The 19097-nt window shown below is 36.3% G+C and overlaps 1 protein-coding gene across 2 annotated transcripts in view; it reads left to right on the top strand.

The window, feature by feature from the left end:
- The first annotated feature begins 657 nt into the window (after window positions 1–657).
- The window catches only part of LOC111154879 (ubiquitin specific peptidase 53), a 67466-nt gene continuing 49026 nt past the window's right edge, over window positions 658–19097 (top strand). Inside the window, exons 1-2 of one of the 2 annotated variants that reach the window (XM_022514817.1) lie at window positions 658–768; window positions 15115–15782. In XM_022514817.1, the coding sequence (XP_022370525.1) occupies window positions 15639–15782 (144 nt within the window). In that variant the 5' untranslated portion in view covers window positions 658–768; window positions 15115–15638. Of the gene's footprint in view, window positions 769–15114; window positions 15783–19097 lie in introns of those variants that run through there. The other variant, XM_022514825.1, reaches the window with a different exon arrangement.

The following is a 19097-nucleotide window of genomic DNA, read 5'->3' as shown; positions in this document are numbered from 1 at the left end:
CAAAGGAAGCCATTTAACTGTAAGCAAACGATAATGATTCACAGAAAGCTAAAAGAAATTGCATACCCACATGCGATTTGGAAGCCAAGCCGTACAGGTTGTTTTTTCTCCGGTAACAATACTTAACCCAGTCCTTCGTGGGTCCGCGTTCCTGAGAAAATACCGAATATACTGACCAAGAGCACCGGAATAATCACCTCCGCTCAGGAGACCTATCCCCTCCTTCCCTCTACACCACACAAGCAAGCCACATGTACCTTCGCCAAGAGCTAAGTCTTAACACTCCGCTCTTGCCTTAGGGTAACTTCAAGCTCCTGCTCTCGCGGGATCTCGCGCCTTGGGGTAAGTCAACTGGATCGCGCGCCCAGTCGAACCCCCGCGGGAATACAGCTCTCCAGGTCCGGAAAGCCGGGAAATCGCGTGTGGGGCGGGGTTAGCTCGGTGAGCGTGAAGGCGGGGCCTTTCCCGAGGAGGCGGGGCGGGTCTCCTGGGACCTGTTGATCGCAGGTGTCACTGCCCTGACTGGCCCTTGGGTGTTGGGGCGTGTGCGCATGCTCCGTGCGCAGGGTCGAGCTCTGGGCGGCGAGACCAGACGCTTCTGCTTCAGTTCCCGGTGAACCTCGGCTGCGGTGGCAGCTGTTAGAGTGTCAGACGGGTGTTGGCGCGAGGCAGAGCCGGGCCAGGGGGAGGTAGTCCGGTGGAAGTGGAAGGCCCGTATTTCTTTATCTGGACCACACTCTCCCTCTCGTTAGGAAGGCAGAGCTCAAGGTAAGTCTCCGAAACTAGTCCCTGGGTAGAGATCCAGCGACCTGCGACCCCCGCCCCGGGCCTGAGTGGGAGACCCTTTTCAATGCCAGACCTCGTTTCTTCCGTAGCAGCCCTGCGACATCCTCCGCCCCCGCTCCGCGGACTCTTTACCGGGATTCAGGCACCCGAGGTCACTCAGCCTTCCCGCCCCATTCCCGCTGGGTCCCGGCCGGGAGGAGATGCGTCTGGCCAGGCTGGAGGCGCGTGGGAGGCGGGAGGAGGTGCTGTATTTCCTGGGTCGTGGTTATTCACTGCTGTTGTGTTTGAGGCCAGACACGAGGCAGAACCTAGGAGTCCAGCTGGGTCGCTTAGTGCGTTGGGATTATGAATATCACGCTTACTTGGCCCCTGCCCCTCACCTGCGGAGCAGCCACTGCCTCGCCCCAGCAGCAGCTTTTCAGAGGGGTCGGGATGGTTGTGTTGCGCTCCTTGGAGAAGAGAGATGACTGGATTCGTAGAATATTTGGGCTGGTGGCTTCTGGGTGGTAGTAGTAATTTATAAAGTTAATGTTTAGCTTTTAAACGGCGACTTATGGGGCGTTTATCAAACTACTTTCAAACATCGTTGGAGAACAGGAAGTACTTGTACAGGTGTACTAGGGAGGCTTTCTAAAGCCTGCAATCTGAGCGTGTTCTGAGGTTTTGTTATCCTGCCACAGGGTTTTCTCTGTCAGTGCAAAGTCTGATTAATGCTTGCAAAATGTACAGCAAGGCTTTATTTGTTAGACAGCAGAGTATGCCAGAATGTTTCCTTATCTGGAAAAATATATGTATTTTTGCAAGGGATTTGTGAGGGATGTTTAGATTAGGGTCTGATTCGCTTTTAATTCTGTTCTTTAAAGAAAAGCCTTGCTAATTCTGTGTCTAAAAGAAGTAGCAAGTGCTAACACAAAATGCTGATTGAGTATACTTTTGGCTAAATTGATACTTTTAAGTTTAATTTCCTATTTTCAGTTTCCCGATGATGGGCCTAGGCAAAGCTCTTTCATCTTGTGAAAGAGAAATTAAAAAAAAAAAAAAAAACCCTTATTTTGCAAAAGTCATTTAGGATTTATCTGCCATTGTCATAAGAATTCCAAATAGACAGAATCACTGTTGCTAAGAGTTAATTATAGTCAAACAAAAACAGTTTTTGTTTTTGTTTTACATTTTAGAGGCTCTTAAAATAAGCTTTTTGGACAGTATGCCTAGGTTCATGATTAGTGGTGATAACCCATGAAAGTGATTTATTTAAATTTGTTCATAAATTAAAGTCGTTGGTAGTTTTGTGTATTTTTTTCCTACAGTGTAAAAATAAGTGACCAAGAACAGATCTTTTTTTCTCTATTAATTTAAAAACTTTTTTCTTTTTTTTAAGATTTTATTTATGTATTTGACAGACAGAGATCACAGGTAGACAGAGAGGCAGGCAGAGAGAGAGAGGGAAGCAGGCTCCCTGCTGAGCAGAGAGCCCGATGATGCAGGGCTCCATCCCAGGACCCTGGGATCATGACCTGAGCCGAAGGCAGAGGCTTAACCCACTGAGTCACCCAGGCGCCCCAATTTAAAAACTTTTTTATAAATGCATAGTGTTCATGGGAACTTGACATTAGTTTTTTAAAAGATTGCTATTTTACTGTGACGGGGTACCCTTTTCCGCCTAGTGTGTTCTCCTTGAAAAAGGAAATCTCTTTTCAAAAACTTATAAGTTTAGTACGTACTGTGATTCAAGATCTTTTATATTATTTAGTGTCAAATGTTTCTTTTAAACTATAGTGTCAAGAAATATAATTTTGAAATTATGGTTTAGAAGCTTGTTTTAGCGAAACGGAGAGTTAAAAATGAAAAATTTTAGTTATTTTAAGGTGATGTACACATCAAAAAGTCAAAATCAGTGTTGTTTTTCCTGTTGAAACTGTTTGGAATTCATTCACCTACCATGCTAGGGAGGATGTTGCTTTACCCTGCAATTTTCCAAAAGTATGTTTGAAATCTATGAAGTGGTATATTAAGCTACCCTACAAAGACCTTTACTTATTACAATACTTAGCAGATCTTGTTATTTGACAGCTTTAACTATAAGGTGTTTCTTAATTATAGACCCCAAAGACAACCTACAGCAAGGTTGTTTATGTAATGCATCTGAAAGTATTTTGAATACAGAGTGTGCTAGGATACTAGGGCCCCCCAAATTGTCAAGCCTACTGGTTCTCTTGAGCTCTTGGATTAAGGGAAGAAGTGTACTAATTTATGTCATCTTTGGAGAACTAGCTAGAGATTGGTGATAATACAAATGTATATTATTATTAATTTTGTATAGATGTAATGATTTTAGAAGCTTTTGCATTACAAAAGATGCACATAGTAGGAACAAGAAATGGATGCAACCTGTTCCACCACAGATAAAATCTTCAAAGGTTATTTAAACTTTAAATAAATTTATATAATATCCTAATCTTGATGAGTTACTTTTAAGATAATGGGAGTATTATATTTTTATATCTATGTATCTATCTATAGATTATTTAGGTAAGAAATATCTAGTCTTTGCTTTTCCAAGTTAACCCATATCCTCTATCAGTAGTTCTTAAAGTAGGGTCCATGATTAGAACTGTGGTCTGTGGATAGAACTGAATTTTAATATAATTGGTTTTCTTTGTGGTCTTATGATTTTTTCTTTCTTCCTTTCAACTATGAATTTTATGCATTTACAAACATCATTCCAAGGAGCCCATAAGCCTTATTAGGCCACCAAAAGTGTCTCTGACATTCACAAAAATGCTACAAACCATTGCATCTGGTTGAAGAATTTTTGTTTTAAATAAGTCACTTCAGAAAAGTTGCAGCATATATTCATATTTGTAATTCATCAAAAAATACAATATTATGCAACAATGACCATATTTCAATATCTTAGCTATTATTTCAGTCATCTGAGTTGTGGCATTTTTTTAATTAGTTTGGTATTTTTGAATACATTTTGTAAATGTAACTTCTATTTACTTCTAACTGGTTAATATTGACCTGCAAAAAGCAGTTTGAAGAAATACTGTTCCGGGGCACCTGGGTGGCTCAGTGGGTTAAGGCCTCTGCCTTCGGCTCAGGTCATGATCCCAGGACGCTGGGCCCCCGCATCGGGCTCTCTGCTCGGCACGGAGCCTGCTTCCTCCTCTCTCTGCCTGCCTCTGCCTGCTTGTGATTTCTGTCTGTCAAATAAATAAATAAAATCTTAAAAAAAAAAAAAAAAAGAAATACTGTTCCTTTGGAATTTGGAAACTTTTTTACTTAAATTTTTGTGATTTTTTGACTAAGCAAATTTACTCAATGAACATTTATCTATTGTTATGCTAGACACAGAGATTGTAAAATTAATAAGACAACATTAAAGTCGTCAAAAATTTGAGTTCTTCCTTTTCAGAGCCTTATCTCTGGCTGTTCCCAATCCTCCCCCAACTGAACTGAGTTTCCAAAGATAAAATAGTTTTTTTTTTTTTCCCCCTTGTATCCTTGCCTTTGCAAGATGCTTCTTCTCCTCTTTCAACTTCCCAGTCACCCATACTGTACCTGTGAAGTATTTTCTAATCCATCAAAAGACAATAGATTATCACTTCATTCTTGTGTTACCACTGTATTTTGATTTATATCATACAAAGATCTATACTGTGTTGCTATAGAGGGAAGCCAGAATAAGGGAATCTGGAGATGATGGTATGAGTACTGCCATCTTAAGTGTAAAGAAGAATACTGTATGCACAGTGCAAAGGATGGTAGGCAGAGGAGCTTTCTAGGGGACCCAGAGACAGGATGAGAGCAATGTCCATCTATGTTTTGGGTGCTCTAGTTATTTTTTATGGCTGGATAGATCATGTTATTTATGAATCAAAATTGTGGTTAAGGAAGTTTGTAGTTACTTTTCTGAAGAATGGTATGTAGGTTGAATTTTTCTAAATTAAATCTCTGTTGCTTACATTGTTATTGCAGAGTTGCTTTCCATTGATTTCTGATGTATTGCCTTCTAACGTTTTACCTCAGTTTCTCCTTCTCTAGTCTAAAAGCTTGTAGATGAATGCTTAAAATAATACTGTGATGAAACCACTTGTAAAGTGAAGCATTTCCCAACATTTTCCTGTAAATTAGGACTTTTCATGTTAAATTTTCTTAGAAGTAGGATATCTCTGTAAATGAAATAATTCATTTTCTACTAAGAATGACTTATTAACAGATATTACAATTCAGAAATTGTTACTTTATTGTACAATATATCTGATGTAACTAAGGCTATAGTCAAGATTGATAAATCAGTTTAAGGAAATGGAGAAAGATAGCAAAATGAGATATAAAATAGTATGATACAGCTTTTACTTTCTTTCAGATGTTTATATTATTAAAAATAATTTTACTTTGAAGATAGTGTTGTTTCTGTCATTATAATTAGCTTACATTTACTGAATGCCTGCTCTATTTTGGACATACAAAATACGTATATTTTATACATGGTTTATGATACTATGACTTTTTTTAAAAAATATTTTATTTATTTATTCATGAGAGACCGAGAGAGAGAGAGAGAGAGGCAGAGGGAGAAGCAGGAGCAGGGAGCCCGATGCAGGACCCTGGGATTACGACTTGAGCCGAAGGCAGGTGCTTAACCAAAGGCAGACGGTTAACCAACTGAGCCACCCAGGCACCCAGAATATGATCTTTTTATATAATTGTGATTATAGATTATGTAACTGATATGATTTTAATGGTTGAATAGTTGAGTGATGTTCTGTGCTACTGGGAACTTTATCAGAGGTGGAGGAAATGATTGTGGGGCACACGAGGTCAGTATCAGACCATGGATTCCATCCTTGTCAAGAACCTACCAGGGCATTCTTTGTCCACCAGGTGTTTTATGCCTTGGCATCTTTGAAACTTCTTAGCCTGCATAATAAACTCTTGCTCCTCTCATGGTAGTCTTCCCTGTTTTTAGGCAAGCAGGCTCTTGGAACCCTAAAAGATTTTCCTTCTATAATATATGCTGTATAGGCCTGAAATCATCCTACCTCCTTGACCTAGTGGCCAGATGGTGGGAAATTGTCCTGAACTCTGATGGCCTAGGTCATCTTTGTTAGGAATACTCATTTGTTCATTAAAGTTTCACTTTATTTCCTGAGATTCCTTCAATTAGTATTTAATGAGTACTTACCATGTATTGGGTACTGATTAACATGCCTGGGATTCACTTTATATTCTAAGATGATTGGGAGGAGAAACAATAATAATCCTAATACGTCAGTTATACAGCATATAAGATGGTGGTGAATACCAAGGAGAAAAGAAAAGATAGAGCATGGTAAGGGGGATTTGGAGTGTGGAGTGGAGGTTGTGATGGGTTGCAATTTTAAGTCCATAAAGGCCTCATTTAGAAGGTGATTTTAGAAAAAGGCAATCATGAAGAGAGCCAAGGAGAAGCCATGTGTGCATCAAGGGGAAGTGTATTCCAGGCAGAAGAATAGCCAGAGTAAAGGCTTTAAAGCAGGTGTTTGCATGGTATATTCAGAAATAAGAAGGAGGCTGAAATAGCGCAATAGGGAAAGTGAAGGGAGTAGTTAGAGATGAAGGTGAGGGGATGGGCAGGTGTGACATAGTAAGAAATTTGTATTTGGTCTCTGGCTCCATTTCCTGACATACAGCTCCTAAAACCCTTGGAGCATCTCTGGAAGTTTTTTTTTCCTTTCTTTTTTTTTTTTTTTTTTTTTTGTGCATGTTAATGAGATGACTGCTGGTTGGGGGCTCCTGGATAGCCTTAGGTTGGAGACTGGTTGCCAGGGGAACCAACTCTGTGATTAGAGGAATTGAACTCTCAGTTTGTGCACCTTCCTCCACCTCCAGGGAGGGGAGTGTGGTGGAGGTTGAGCTAATCACTAATGGCTAATTATTTAATCAGTTGTGCCTTTGTAATGAAGGCTCCATGAAAAATCCTAACTGGGGGCACCTGGGTGGCTTAGTCAATTAAGCGTCTGCCTTCCGCCCAAGTCATGAATGATCCCAGGGTCCTGGATTAAATGCTACATTTGACTGCTCAGCAGGGAGCCAGCTTCTTCCTCTTCTTCTCTCCCTGCCTGCAGCTCCCCTTGCTTGTACGAGCTCTCTCTCTCCCTCTCTATCAAATAAATAAATATAATCTTTAAAAAAAAATCTTAACTGAAGGGGTTTGGAGAGCTTTTGGATTAGTGAACATGCGGAGATGCTGAGAGGGTGGTATGTTGGGAGAGGGCATGGACACTCCATGCCCCTTCCCACGTACTTTGCCTACACATCTCTTCCATCTGGCTGTTTCTGCCGGTCTACTCAGTAATCTGAGTTCTGTGAGCTGTACTAGCAAATTAATCAAATTAATCATCTTTGAAAAAGATTGTGGAGACCCCCCCAAATTATAGGCGATTGACCAGAAGTATGAGTGACAACTTGGGACACGTGATCAGTGTCTGAAGTGGGAGGGATGGCCTTGTGGGACTGAGCCCTTGACTTGGGATCTGACACTAACTTCAGGTAGATAGTGTCAAAACTGAGTTAAATTGTAGGGCACCCTGTTGGTGTCCACTGAGAATTGAAGAATGTCTTGTGGAAAAACACATCTGGTCTCAAGTGCTGTGAGAGTATAGAAGAAAATGGTTTTTACTTTAGCAGTTAGTGCAGGGCCTCGCAGGCTATTATAAAGACGTTCTGGGGTTTACTCTGAATGTAATAAAGACCCATTGAAAGGTTATAAGAAGAGGGGTGACATTGTGATTTTATTTTAGAAGGATCTTTTTGTCTGTTCTTGTTCTTGAGGATAGATTTTGAAAGGTAGGGGCAGAAGCTAGAAGACAATTAGGAGGCTATTCTAGCAATCCAGGCACGTTTTGAAGATGGGTAATAGAAGAATAGAAGTGGAGGTGGTGAGAATTGCTCACATTCTAACAGATATGTGAGAAAGAAGAGTTAAAGATCATTCCAAGTATTTGTTCTGAGCAACTGGAAAGATGATGTTACCATCAACGGAGATGGGGAAGGAAGGTATAGATAAAATAAGAGTTCACTTTTGGGTTTTGTCAAGGCAAGAAATGTTATGTTATGCCTGCTTAGGTATAATTCTTTTCTGGAGATGGTATCCTAAGCAGATTGCTATAATCCATTGTCTTTACTGTTCATAGTCTATATTCTGGATACACATGAACTCATGTCTTTCTCTAGTTAGCTACCAGTGGGAACTAGTGAGTAGGTAAAAGCCATAAGAGATAAACATAGTTCTTTTCTGGACAAAAAGAAATAGAGCAAAAAAGTGCAGAACATTGAAAATTATTTAAAATTTGCTGTTTTTATTGGTGGCGGTACAGTATTTTCTTATTACTTTAATCTCATTTTGTTCTATAAATTTTCTAGTAAACTCTTCTCTAGTACTTCCACTTGTAGAGTAACAGTGGTTTTGTATGTCGAAGGACATTTATTCTTCAATTATATCTTCTTTAATCCTTTAACTTAGAAAATGAAGATACTTCTATAATGAATTAGATTTTTAATTGTGTCAACTTGCTGTGCATCTTTACCTTCTTATTTAGTTATCGAAAATGAAGCCTTAAATACTTTCACTAGTTAGATGAACTGTTGTAGTATATCTATAGAAAGTCTTCAGTGTATCCTTGAGCTGCTATATTTCTTATTAGTGAAAAGATGTTAAAATGAAATTTTACTTTACAGTGTGATGGCTCGGCTGGAGTATATTTCCATAGCTTTATTAGCAGCAGTTCTATACTTCTATAGCATTATGGGTATTTCTAATTTTCTTGATGTAATACTTCTGTGTTGTTTTAAAAGTCTATATAATATTCTGTTTTACAACCAAAACAAACCCCAATAAATATAAAAGAACAAAGGAGTCTCATGGCTTTATCAGCTATTATATTAGTTTTCTGGGGCTGCTATAATGAAGTACAACCAACTGGATGTCATAAAACAATAGAAATTTATTCTTTCACAGCTCTGGGGGCTTAGAAGTCCAAAATCAAGGTTTGGCAGAGTTGGTTTCTTTTTTTTTTTTTTTTTAAAGATTTTATTTACTTATTTGACAGACAGAGATCACAAGTAGGTGGAGAGGCAGGCAGAGAGAGAGGAGGAAGCAGGCTCCCTGCTGAGCAGAGAGCCCGATGCGGGGCTCGATCCCAGAACCTTGGGATCATGACCTGAGCCGAAGCCAGAGGCCTTAACCCACTGAGCCACCCAGGCACCCCCAGCAGAGTTGGTTTCTTTAAGGGACTCTGAGCAGAAGCCTTCTTTCCCCTTTCTAGTGATGGCTGTCAATTCTTGGTGTTGGTGTTCCCTGACTTGTAGCTGTATCATTCCAGTCCTTAAGTAGTATTCTGTCTGTGTCATTAAATAGTATTCTGTGTGTGTGTGTGTGTGTGTCTGTCTCTTCTTCTAATGATAACTGCTAGTCTTACTGGATTAGGCCCACCCTAATGACCTCATCTTAATATATATATCATTTCCACATTAAGAGAAGGAAAGATTAGATGCAGAAGAAGCATTTAACAAAATTCAGTGTTCTTTCAATTTAAAAATTCTCAGCGAAGTGGTATAGAGGGAATGTGTCTCAATAAAAGCCGTATATGACAAGCCCACAGCTAACATCATTCTCAACTATGAATGTCAAAAGCTTTTCCTCTAGGATCAGAAATAGAATGGGTACCCATTCTCACCACACCTGTGAAAGTCCTAGACAGTGCAAATAGTCAAGAAAAATAAATGGCTGGGGCTCCTGGGTGGCTCAGTGGGTTAAGTCTCTGCCTTCATCTCAGGTCATGGTCTTAAGGTCCTGGCATCGAGCTGGGCGTCAGGCTCTCTGCTCAGCAGGGAGCCTGCTTCCCCCTCTCTGCCTGCCTCTGTGCCCACTTGTGATCTCTCTGTCTGTCAAGTAAATAAATAAAATCTTTAAAAAAGAATGGTATCCGAATAAGAAAGGAAGAAGTAAAACTATTGCTATTTGCAGATGACATTATATTATATGTGGAAAACCTAAAGACTCCACCAACACCTGTTAGAACTAATAACTCGAATTCAGTAAAATTGTAGGATACAAAATCAACATACAGAGATCAGTTGCATTTTTATTCAGTCAATTTTATCTGACCCTAAAATTGCTACATCAAATTTCTTTTGGCTTATACTTTTCTGGTATATCATTTTAATTTTATAGTTTTGTGTATATACACATATAGAACTTATATAATGCATAAATGTAACTAAATATAATACGTAAATTTAACTAATATACATACTATAGTTCTTTTTAGTACAGGTCTTTTTTTTTTTTTTCCACTTTAATTTTCAAGTTTGGTTGTCCATCCCCATTTTAACAAGATATATATATATATACTCCTTGCTCAGATGTTCATTGAAAGCATATAGATTTTTTCACATATATTATTTTACCGAATTAGGATTATATTACATTTCTGTCACTCAAAAATACCCTGTTATATAATTATGTCCCTACTTATGGACATTCATTTTGTTTCTTTCCTTATTTATTGCACCTACCATCTATATCTCAGTAAAGTAGTACTTTTGGGGGGTGGCATAGATTCTCAGTATTGGGGTTTTTAGATTGAATTGTGTTTTTAATTTTAACAGTTGTTGACAGGTTGATATAATATTCCTACAAGTTTATTATAGTATAATTACATTTTTTATTAGTCAACAATAAGAGAAAGTACCTCTTTCCGTTTATCTCCACCAACAGTGTTTCTTTTAAGTTTTTGTCAGCTGATGGAAAGAAACAAATTACATCTTAATTACTCTCATGATACCTCTGTTGAGGTCTCCAAGATTCCTGACATTCCTAGGTTTGGTGATTTTGTAGAATTTTGAGCACTCAGCATATATTCATACTTCCTGCTCTGCTTTGTTAATTATAACAAAAGGAAATAAAGCAAAATCAGCAAATGGATAAGGATCATGGGATGAACTGTGGTAGAAATCAGGCAGTTTCTCATGATTTTCTTCCAGTGGAGTCACATGAAACACATGAATTCCTTCAGCAACAAATTGTTGTGTCATATATAAAATGCAGTCTACCATAAACCTGTTTGGAGATTCAGTCCGTAGAATTTTTTATTGGGAGGGGGCCACATAGTTGTCCTCTATCTTAAATGTTATCAGCATTCCAGACTTCCAGAAGGAAAGCAGGTATTCAGGATAAACCACATTGTCTGCAGTTTCGGTATAGTGAGCAGCTCTCACTAGTTTTTGTGGTGGGAATCCTCCTAGAAATTTAAATTCTAAAAGCCTAAAACCTTGCAAGCAGGCTTTCTAAGGATAACAGTCTCTGGCCTGCTATGCTGTCCTTTCTTTTTCCTTGTTTCTTAAGTAGCTTTATTGTAATATAATTCACATGTCATACAATTCACTCATTGAAAGAGTACAGTTCAGTGGTTTTTAGTATATTTACAGGAAGGTAAACCTATCACCACAATTTTAGAACATTTTCATCACCTCAGAAAGGATCCTTGTACCCCTTTGCTTTCACTCTTCCCTTCTCATCTCTATAGCCCCACTTCTCCAGTCCAAGCAACCACTTATCTCCTAGCTGTCTGTAGATTTCTCTGTTCTGGACACTTTGTATGAATGGAGTTGTAACATGTGGTCCTTCCTGAATGACTTCTTTCACTTAGCATATTGTAGCATGTAAAAGTACTTCTTTTCTTTTTATGGCTGAATAATATTCCATTGTTTGAGTATGTATACACACATACTCACTCATACTGTATGTTGTTTATCCATTCATTAGTTGATGAACATTTGGGTTGTTTCCACATTTCAGCTGTTAGAAACTTTGCTGTATTAGCTCTTTCCTCCATAATCTCCCAAATATTTATTGAAAGAATAAATATAGAATCACATTTGCATTCCTGGAATAAACCCTCCTTGATTATTATTCTTTTGAATAGTGTACATTATTCTTTTGACACATTAATAGATTATATCTGCTAGTGCTTTATTTACAAGTTTTGGATCCAAGTCACATTAGTCTCAGGTTTATCATGTTTTGATATTAAGGCTATGTTTGCTTCATGAAATGATTTGAGATACTTTGTATATTATTTTCCCTCTGGTCTGCAATAATATGTTAGAATTAACAGTTCTTTAACTTTTAGATAAAATTGAACTTTGAATCCATCTGATTCAGAAGGCTTTTTCAATGGGAAAACTTTTGTTTCCATATTATTCTAGATTTTGAAAATGTTCTCTACTTTTTCTTGGGTTAATTTTGTTAATTTGTATTTTGCTGGGAAATTACCTGTTCCTTTAGGTTTTAAAAGTTATTGCCCAAAGACTTAAGACATAAGTTGCTTATATATCTGTGGTCATTTCTCATTTATCAATCTCTTTGGTGTTGATATACCTCTTTTCCTTCCTTTCTTTAATCAGGCTTGTGAAGATTTTATGTTATATTAGTTTTTACAAAAGTTTACTTTTGAATTTCTGTTTTCTTTCTGTTGTTTGCCTTTAAACGGACTTGAAAATCTCTTTTTCTCTCTCTCTTTTCAGTGTAAGTCTTCATAATTTTCATCCTATTTCCTTCCCCACATCATGTTTGGATTTTTTGAATTACCTATTTTGTCTCTGAGTTTTTTGGGCTTTAATTCTGGAAAAATCTTAGTCATTTCTTAAAATATTTACTCAATTTACTTTATCCTCTTTCTGGGAATCCTTTTAGGTAGTATTGATTTCATCCTTGCCTTTTAGCTTTTTCAAAATGTTTATATTTTCCACTTCTTTATTCCTTTTTTAGTGCTTTGTAGGAAAATTTCCTGACCTGAACTTACTACTCAATATGGTTTTTGTTCTATTAATTTTGCTAGTTAGCTCATTCTTTTCATAATTTCAATTGTAAGTTTATTTTAAATTTGTGTTCCCTTTGGTCTGTTCACTCTGTTTTCTGTGTTATAGGATGTTTAGTTTGTTGCCTTTGTTTCACCTTGCTGGGCCTCCTCAGGTGTCTGGTCCTCTTTTCCTTCAAGTACCAAGTTACAAACTAATGATATTTACATGAGAAGTGTGAAAGCACTAGGCTGTCATTTGTGTTTCTTCAGATGATTTCTGAGAGTAGAAGTGGGATGTGAGTAGAGGGGCTTGGTTTGGAGTGATGCAGCTTGAGCGTTGGTTCCCAAAAGAAATTTCTGTTTCTGTGCCTAGCAGCATGATCTTCCCCAGATCCTGCTGTCCTCTGTTCTATTTCAGAAGTAGGGGTGAGGGCAGAACACACATGCGCCTAGCACATACTTGTTACCATTCCCAAATTGGTTGTGATCTAGGGCTTTTCTGCTGTTATAATCTCTCTTAACCTCCAGATGGCAGTAGGGTGGTAACTGAACTTTCCTGTTTTGTTGCATTGTGTGAGGTGGGAATTCTCTGCCAGTGAGGAATGGAAAAGGTCTTAACCAGAAAGATCTTTTCCAGTCTGTAACACTTGGCCCTCTCTATATATTAGCTACTGTTTCCTTCCCACTTTAGAAGCCAGTTACTTTTGGTGTCCTTAAGGTTTCTTTTGTGTAATCTCCAGACTTGGGCTGCAGGTAGGGAACCAGAAGTATATACTAATTTGATGTCTTGCACAAGAATGGAAGCCAGAGTATTTTTAAATTATCTGTTCCTGTCTTTGCTTTTCACAAAACTAAGCTCAGTAAAGGTAGAGATTGTTTCATATACCTTAGGACAGTTTATGGTATGAACTGGGTGCCTAGTAAATGATGAAAGAATATAATTTCAAAAGGATTCTTTCATCAAAAATATAAATTTACTACCAATATAGAGCTCTCTTAATGTTGTAAAATTATGCATTTATTAACAGCTTAATTTGTATGAAAGGTTCGGGAATCATTCAGATCACTTTAGAGAAAGTTGCAGCCCACAGAGTTAAAATAAAAAGAAAACAACTAACATAGTATAGTGTTTTGGATTTCCTGAAACATTTAACCTATGTTAATCGGGGCTGTTATTGTTGTCTCCATTTTATAGATGAAGAAGCCAGGGAGGACAAGGATTTATCTAAGACTAAATAGCTAATAAATGATGAACTAGTATATGGGGCTGGAAACAAGTCCTGACTTTAATTCTTTGGATAAGATGCTTTATTCCTCAGTGCTTTCCTGTTTTAATGGGTATTTGACCAATGGTATTGTTCTGATCCCTGCCATTCTGTCTTATCTTTTTGTGCTGTGAAAATGGAGCTCATGACTTTAAAAGAGTTTAAAGCTGAAGTCCTTAACAGAGGTTTTTCAGTACACCCACATGATCTGTTTCCCATCCCTCCTTTTCAGCTTTGCTTTGTTTATATTTCTCATGCCACATTGGGCTGCTTACTGTTTTTCCAGCATGCCAAGCATTCTATTCACTCTGCTAGAAACACCTTCTCCCAGGTGACATCTTCACCTCCTTCAAATATTTGTGCAAAGTTAACCTGTTCAATTAGATTTCTCATGACTATCCTATTTAAAACTGCAGTCTCTCTCATATTATATACATTTTCCATCCTCTTTCCTTGCATTGTTTTCCTGTTAGCACTCAGCACATAACTCTTCCAGTACAAGATATGATTTGTTATTTATTGTATTAATGTTTGCCTTTCCTCATTATTAAATTGTCCAGTGCCTGGCACAGTACCTGGCTCAGTAAACGTTTGTTCAATGAATGGACATAAGAAGGAAATTTAATTGGTTAAACAAGACCTTGTTAGTAATACTTGTTTTTAATGAAGTTTAAAGTCCTTTTACTCAAGATCATGCATTCATGAATAGCATAGAAATTTACTTCACTAACTTTACTAAGATTTGTTTATCACTTTAAGGTTTCTTCTGAGTTTTAATGTATACCAGTTTATGTAAAATCTACAGAATTTCTTGGAAAAATAATATGATTCTGTGCAAGACAGGTAACAACATAGAGTGTCTGTGTATTTGTTTTAATAAACAAAGCAATTTAGTGTTGACAACAAAGTTAGTATTTTTGAAAATACCGGCTGAGATCCAATTTAATTACAGTTTCCTTTAGAATATTTTCCTTATGAAACCAGTGACCACTGAAATCTTCAAGTATGTAGTGATTGATGTCACACTGATACTTTAAAAAATTGTTAAAGAAGAACAATGTTTTCTTTTTTATATTTTAGAACATTATTAATTATAATCCTTTTATGATTATATATTCAGTATTTGTGTTCAAATAGTAAAACAGGAATTTTCTTGTTTAGCCATTCTTGATTAGCTTTTGCTTTTATTTAAACATTTATTTTCTTTCTTGTAGATTTGCTTTGAGGTCACATTGATAAGAAATATGGAGCCACCTTTGATAACTTCACTTGTGAAAGAGAGAGTCTTCTTTTTTACTAAAAAAACATAAGGAAAACAAATGACCAAAGGAATCATGCCAGATGGGAACTCAACATCTTTTTCTATCATCTGTTTTTTAAACCATGAAGATAAATGTCTTGTGCTTTAAAGAATATTATTTGTTCATCGACATTGTTTTTAGCAGTTTAAAAAAAAATCTATTTTTACCTTAACTATACAACTCTTATAAAATTTAATGCATATAAAAATCTTTAAGATTTCTTTTTTTAGAACTTCAGTGTTTATATACCTTATTTTTGCTTGACAAAATCATCAGAAATATACAGCATCAGGAAAGATATGGTACTTGGAAACTTATGTTACTGTAATTGACTACAGTGAATTTAAGTGGACAATTCAAAACATCATCCCATTTATCATCAGAAATATCACATAAACATATAATTCTTGGCTTTAATGTAAACAATTTTCTTGAAAATGGCATGGGTAAAATTCTTACGGAAACCTAGTGGCAATCTTGGAAAAGTTTATCAACCTGGAAGTATGCTCTCCCTTGCCCCTACCAAAGGCTTGTTAAATGAACCAGGACAAAACAGCTGCTTTCTTAATAGTGCTGTACAGGTGAGACCATAATTTCTTGTTAAATTTACAAAAGTGCTTTTCAGGAAATCCTTTGTTTAATGTTTCTTAAAGTGTAAGATTAAAGTTTTTGTTGCCTGAAATGACTTTTTAATATTACTTTTAATGGTATCAAAGATATTTTGACTTAGAATTTTGTTTTTTTATTATAAACAGAAATTGATATTATTTATTTAATATAAATGGGAATGGTTTTGCAACAGAATAATGTATTACTGTGATATAAAATATTTTGATTTAAAATGTTTACTTAGTAAATTAAAATTATGTATCTAAAATATATAAAATAATTTCTTAGAGTCTGCTAATCTACCCCCCTACTACCCCCTCCCCACACACACTTTTTTTTTTTAAAGGAATCCAGTAGAATCCCTATAGATAGCTTGGGTTGAAATGAGAATGCGGTTTTAATTCTCAGGACTCAGACTTCCTTCAACCTCCACTCTGACCTTAAATTGCTTCTCTGGAATCATATTTGGACACCATTGTTAGTGGAGTTGAAGATTGATCTATTTTGCTCCAGTCCTTGTTGAAATTCTTTTAATTAACAACTATGTGCTAACCTGCTTTTCTTCTTTAGATAAATATCCTTTCTTATGTAAGATGTAGTTTTTATTCAGTAGTTCCAGATTTTGTAGGATCTTATGTCTTTCTGACCATTGACTGTATAGTACTAAAGATGAGGAAGATTTAGAATATTGCAATGTTGGAATGTTATTCTATTGACTGTAAAATATACCTTAAAAGAATTTATTTAAAATAAATCACTTCTCACATATTTTTCCATTGTTTTTTTTTCTCCTGAAAACAGTAGAAAGAGAAATATTGGTTAATTAACTCATATGATAAATGAACATATATAGAATGTGTCACATGCTTACACATCTGACTTAGACTTGTTTTCTCAATTGTTCTCTGTCTGAGACAGATGTTAAACTTGAAAGTTCTGTAATTCACTCAGGGAAAGAGATCTAATTGGCATTCTAAAGTGCATTGGGACCCTTAAATGGGAGACACTCTTCTGCCGTGGCCAAAAGATCTTACTGGCATTAAGTGCTATGAAAATTGCAGGAAAATATTTATTGAACATCACTGCATATAGGGAAATAGTTTATACCAAAAGACTTAGAAGTAAATGCTTTTGTTTAAATCAGGCTGTGAGAAAGGGTTTCTATCACTTTAAATCTTTTTCTGTTAACCCTTTTCCAGTTCTTTTTTTATGTTTATGTATTTCCTTCTATTTCTGTAGCTCCCAAATGCTGTGTGTAGTTAGTGAGATGAAAAGCACGTTACAACAAAATTCTGAGTAAGGACACTTATGGTAAAGAAAATGGAGAAGTATTCCAATGAGTATATATATAATATAATAATAATGTATATAATAATATAATCATTCCAATGATTATATATATAATACATATATAATACATATTTTTTTAATGAACAGTCCAGTGATCTTTACTATGAAGGTTGTTAAATTTCTGCTGCTCTTCACTCCTTTATGTAGATTCAGCATTTCATCTGATTTCATGTATTTTCCTTCAAGGACCTCTTTTAACATTTCTTGTAGGTCAGGTCTGTTGTTGGTGAGTTCTTTCAGCTTTAGTGTTTCTGGAAAAAAATCTGTTTCACTTTTGTTTTTGAAAGATATTTTTCCTAACTAAAGAAGTCTAAGTTGGCAGTTTTTCCCTTTCAATACTTTAGAGATTTTGGTCCTTTGACTTCTACTTTACATTATTTCTAGTGAAAAACTATTGTTCTTTGTCTTCTTATGTAATGTGTCCTTTTTTTCTGGCTCCTTTTAAGATTTCTCTTTTTCACTACTTTAAAGCAATTTGATATTGATGTGCCTTGACATAGTTTTCTTCATGTTCCTTGTGTTTGGGTTTATTGAGCATCTTAGATCTGTGGATTTGTAATTTTAATCAAATTTGTAAAGTCTTTGATCATCATTTCTTCAAATTTTTCTGACTTTTCCTTTGAGGGACTGCAATTGCATATAGTTGTTTATCTTAGGTTGTCCCACAGCTCACTGATACTCCCTTAATTTTCATTCTCAGTCTTTTTTTCTTTCTTTCTGTTTCATTTTTTATGGTTTCTATTATAATGTTTTCAACTTCATTAATCTTTTCCTTTGCAACGTCTAATCTGCTATTAATCCCATCCAGTATATTTTAAATTCAGACATTGTATTTTTAACCTCTAGAAGTTTGAGCTGGGTCTCTTAAAAATCTTTCAACTCTTTACTTAACGTGTTCATTCTCTTCTATAGCATCTTGAACATATGAAATACAGTTATAATAATCTTTTTAATGTACCTGTCTACTAATTCTGTCATTCTGCACACTCTGGGTTTTGACTGATTTTATTTTTTCTCCTCATTTGGGAATATATTTCCTTGTTTATTTTAATGCCTGGTAATTTTTGACTGGGTGTCAGATATTTTGAGTCTTATTTTATTGGGTGATAGATATTTTTTATTCCTAGGAATGTTCTTGAACTTTGTTCTGGGATAGAGTTGCTTTATTTAGAAGCTGTTTGATCATTTTACTTTTAAGCTTTGTTAGGCAGTCCCAGAGTTGTGTTTATTCCAGGATTAATCAGAATAGATTAATCTGGATAAGACCTTTCCTTCTTTAGCTAATGCTCTGTGGATTATGAAGCATTCTACATTGACTATTAGCAACACTATCCTAGGCAGGTAAGAGCTCTGGGCACTATCCCCTCTAATTTTGGGGAGGTATTTCTTTTCTCAGCCTCAGGTAGTTTCCTCACAGTATTTGCCTGAATACTCAACGGGGAGCCTCTGTAGAGCTGTGGTGTTTACTCTGTGTGCAGCTCTCTACTCTGCTGTACTCTGCCCTGCCAACTCTAGCTGCTTTAGCATCTCTGAATCCACCTCTATCTCTTCAGCTCAGGAGATCTGTTGGCCCAAATATTAAAATGTCTGCCATAAACTAATTTGCAAAGCCAGTCTTCACTAACAAGACAGGTATGCAAATATATATTTTCTGATAGAAAAAGCCTGACTTCATTTTTTAAAATGCAGTCTGTAAATATTATTATACATTTTGATGAATAGTTTTTAAAATTGCTGAGAAATAAATTGTGGAATATGTCTTATAAGAAATTATTAAAAGTGGACATTATTAAAATGTACTATTTTCAGTAGTTGCTGCACTAATTTACATTCCTACCAACAGTGCCTGAAGGTTCTCCTTTCTCCACATCCTCACCAATACTTATTATTTCTTTTCTTTTTTGACAGTAGCCAATCTGATAGGTGTGAAGTCATAT

The sequence above is a fragment of the Enhydra lutris genome, unplaced genomic scaffold, assembly GCF_002288905.1.
Source record: "Enhydra lutris kenyoni isolate GAN:26980312 unplaced genomic scaffold, ASM228890v2 scaffoldscaffold3, whole genome shotgun sequence".
Lineage (NCBI taxonomy): Eukaryota > Metazoa > Chordata > Mammalia > Carnivora > Mustelidae > Enhydra > Enhydra lutris.
This window is presented reverse-complemented; position numbering and strand designations above follow the sequence as displayed.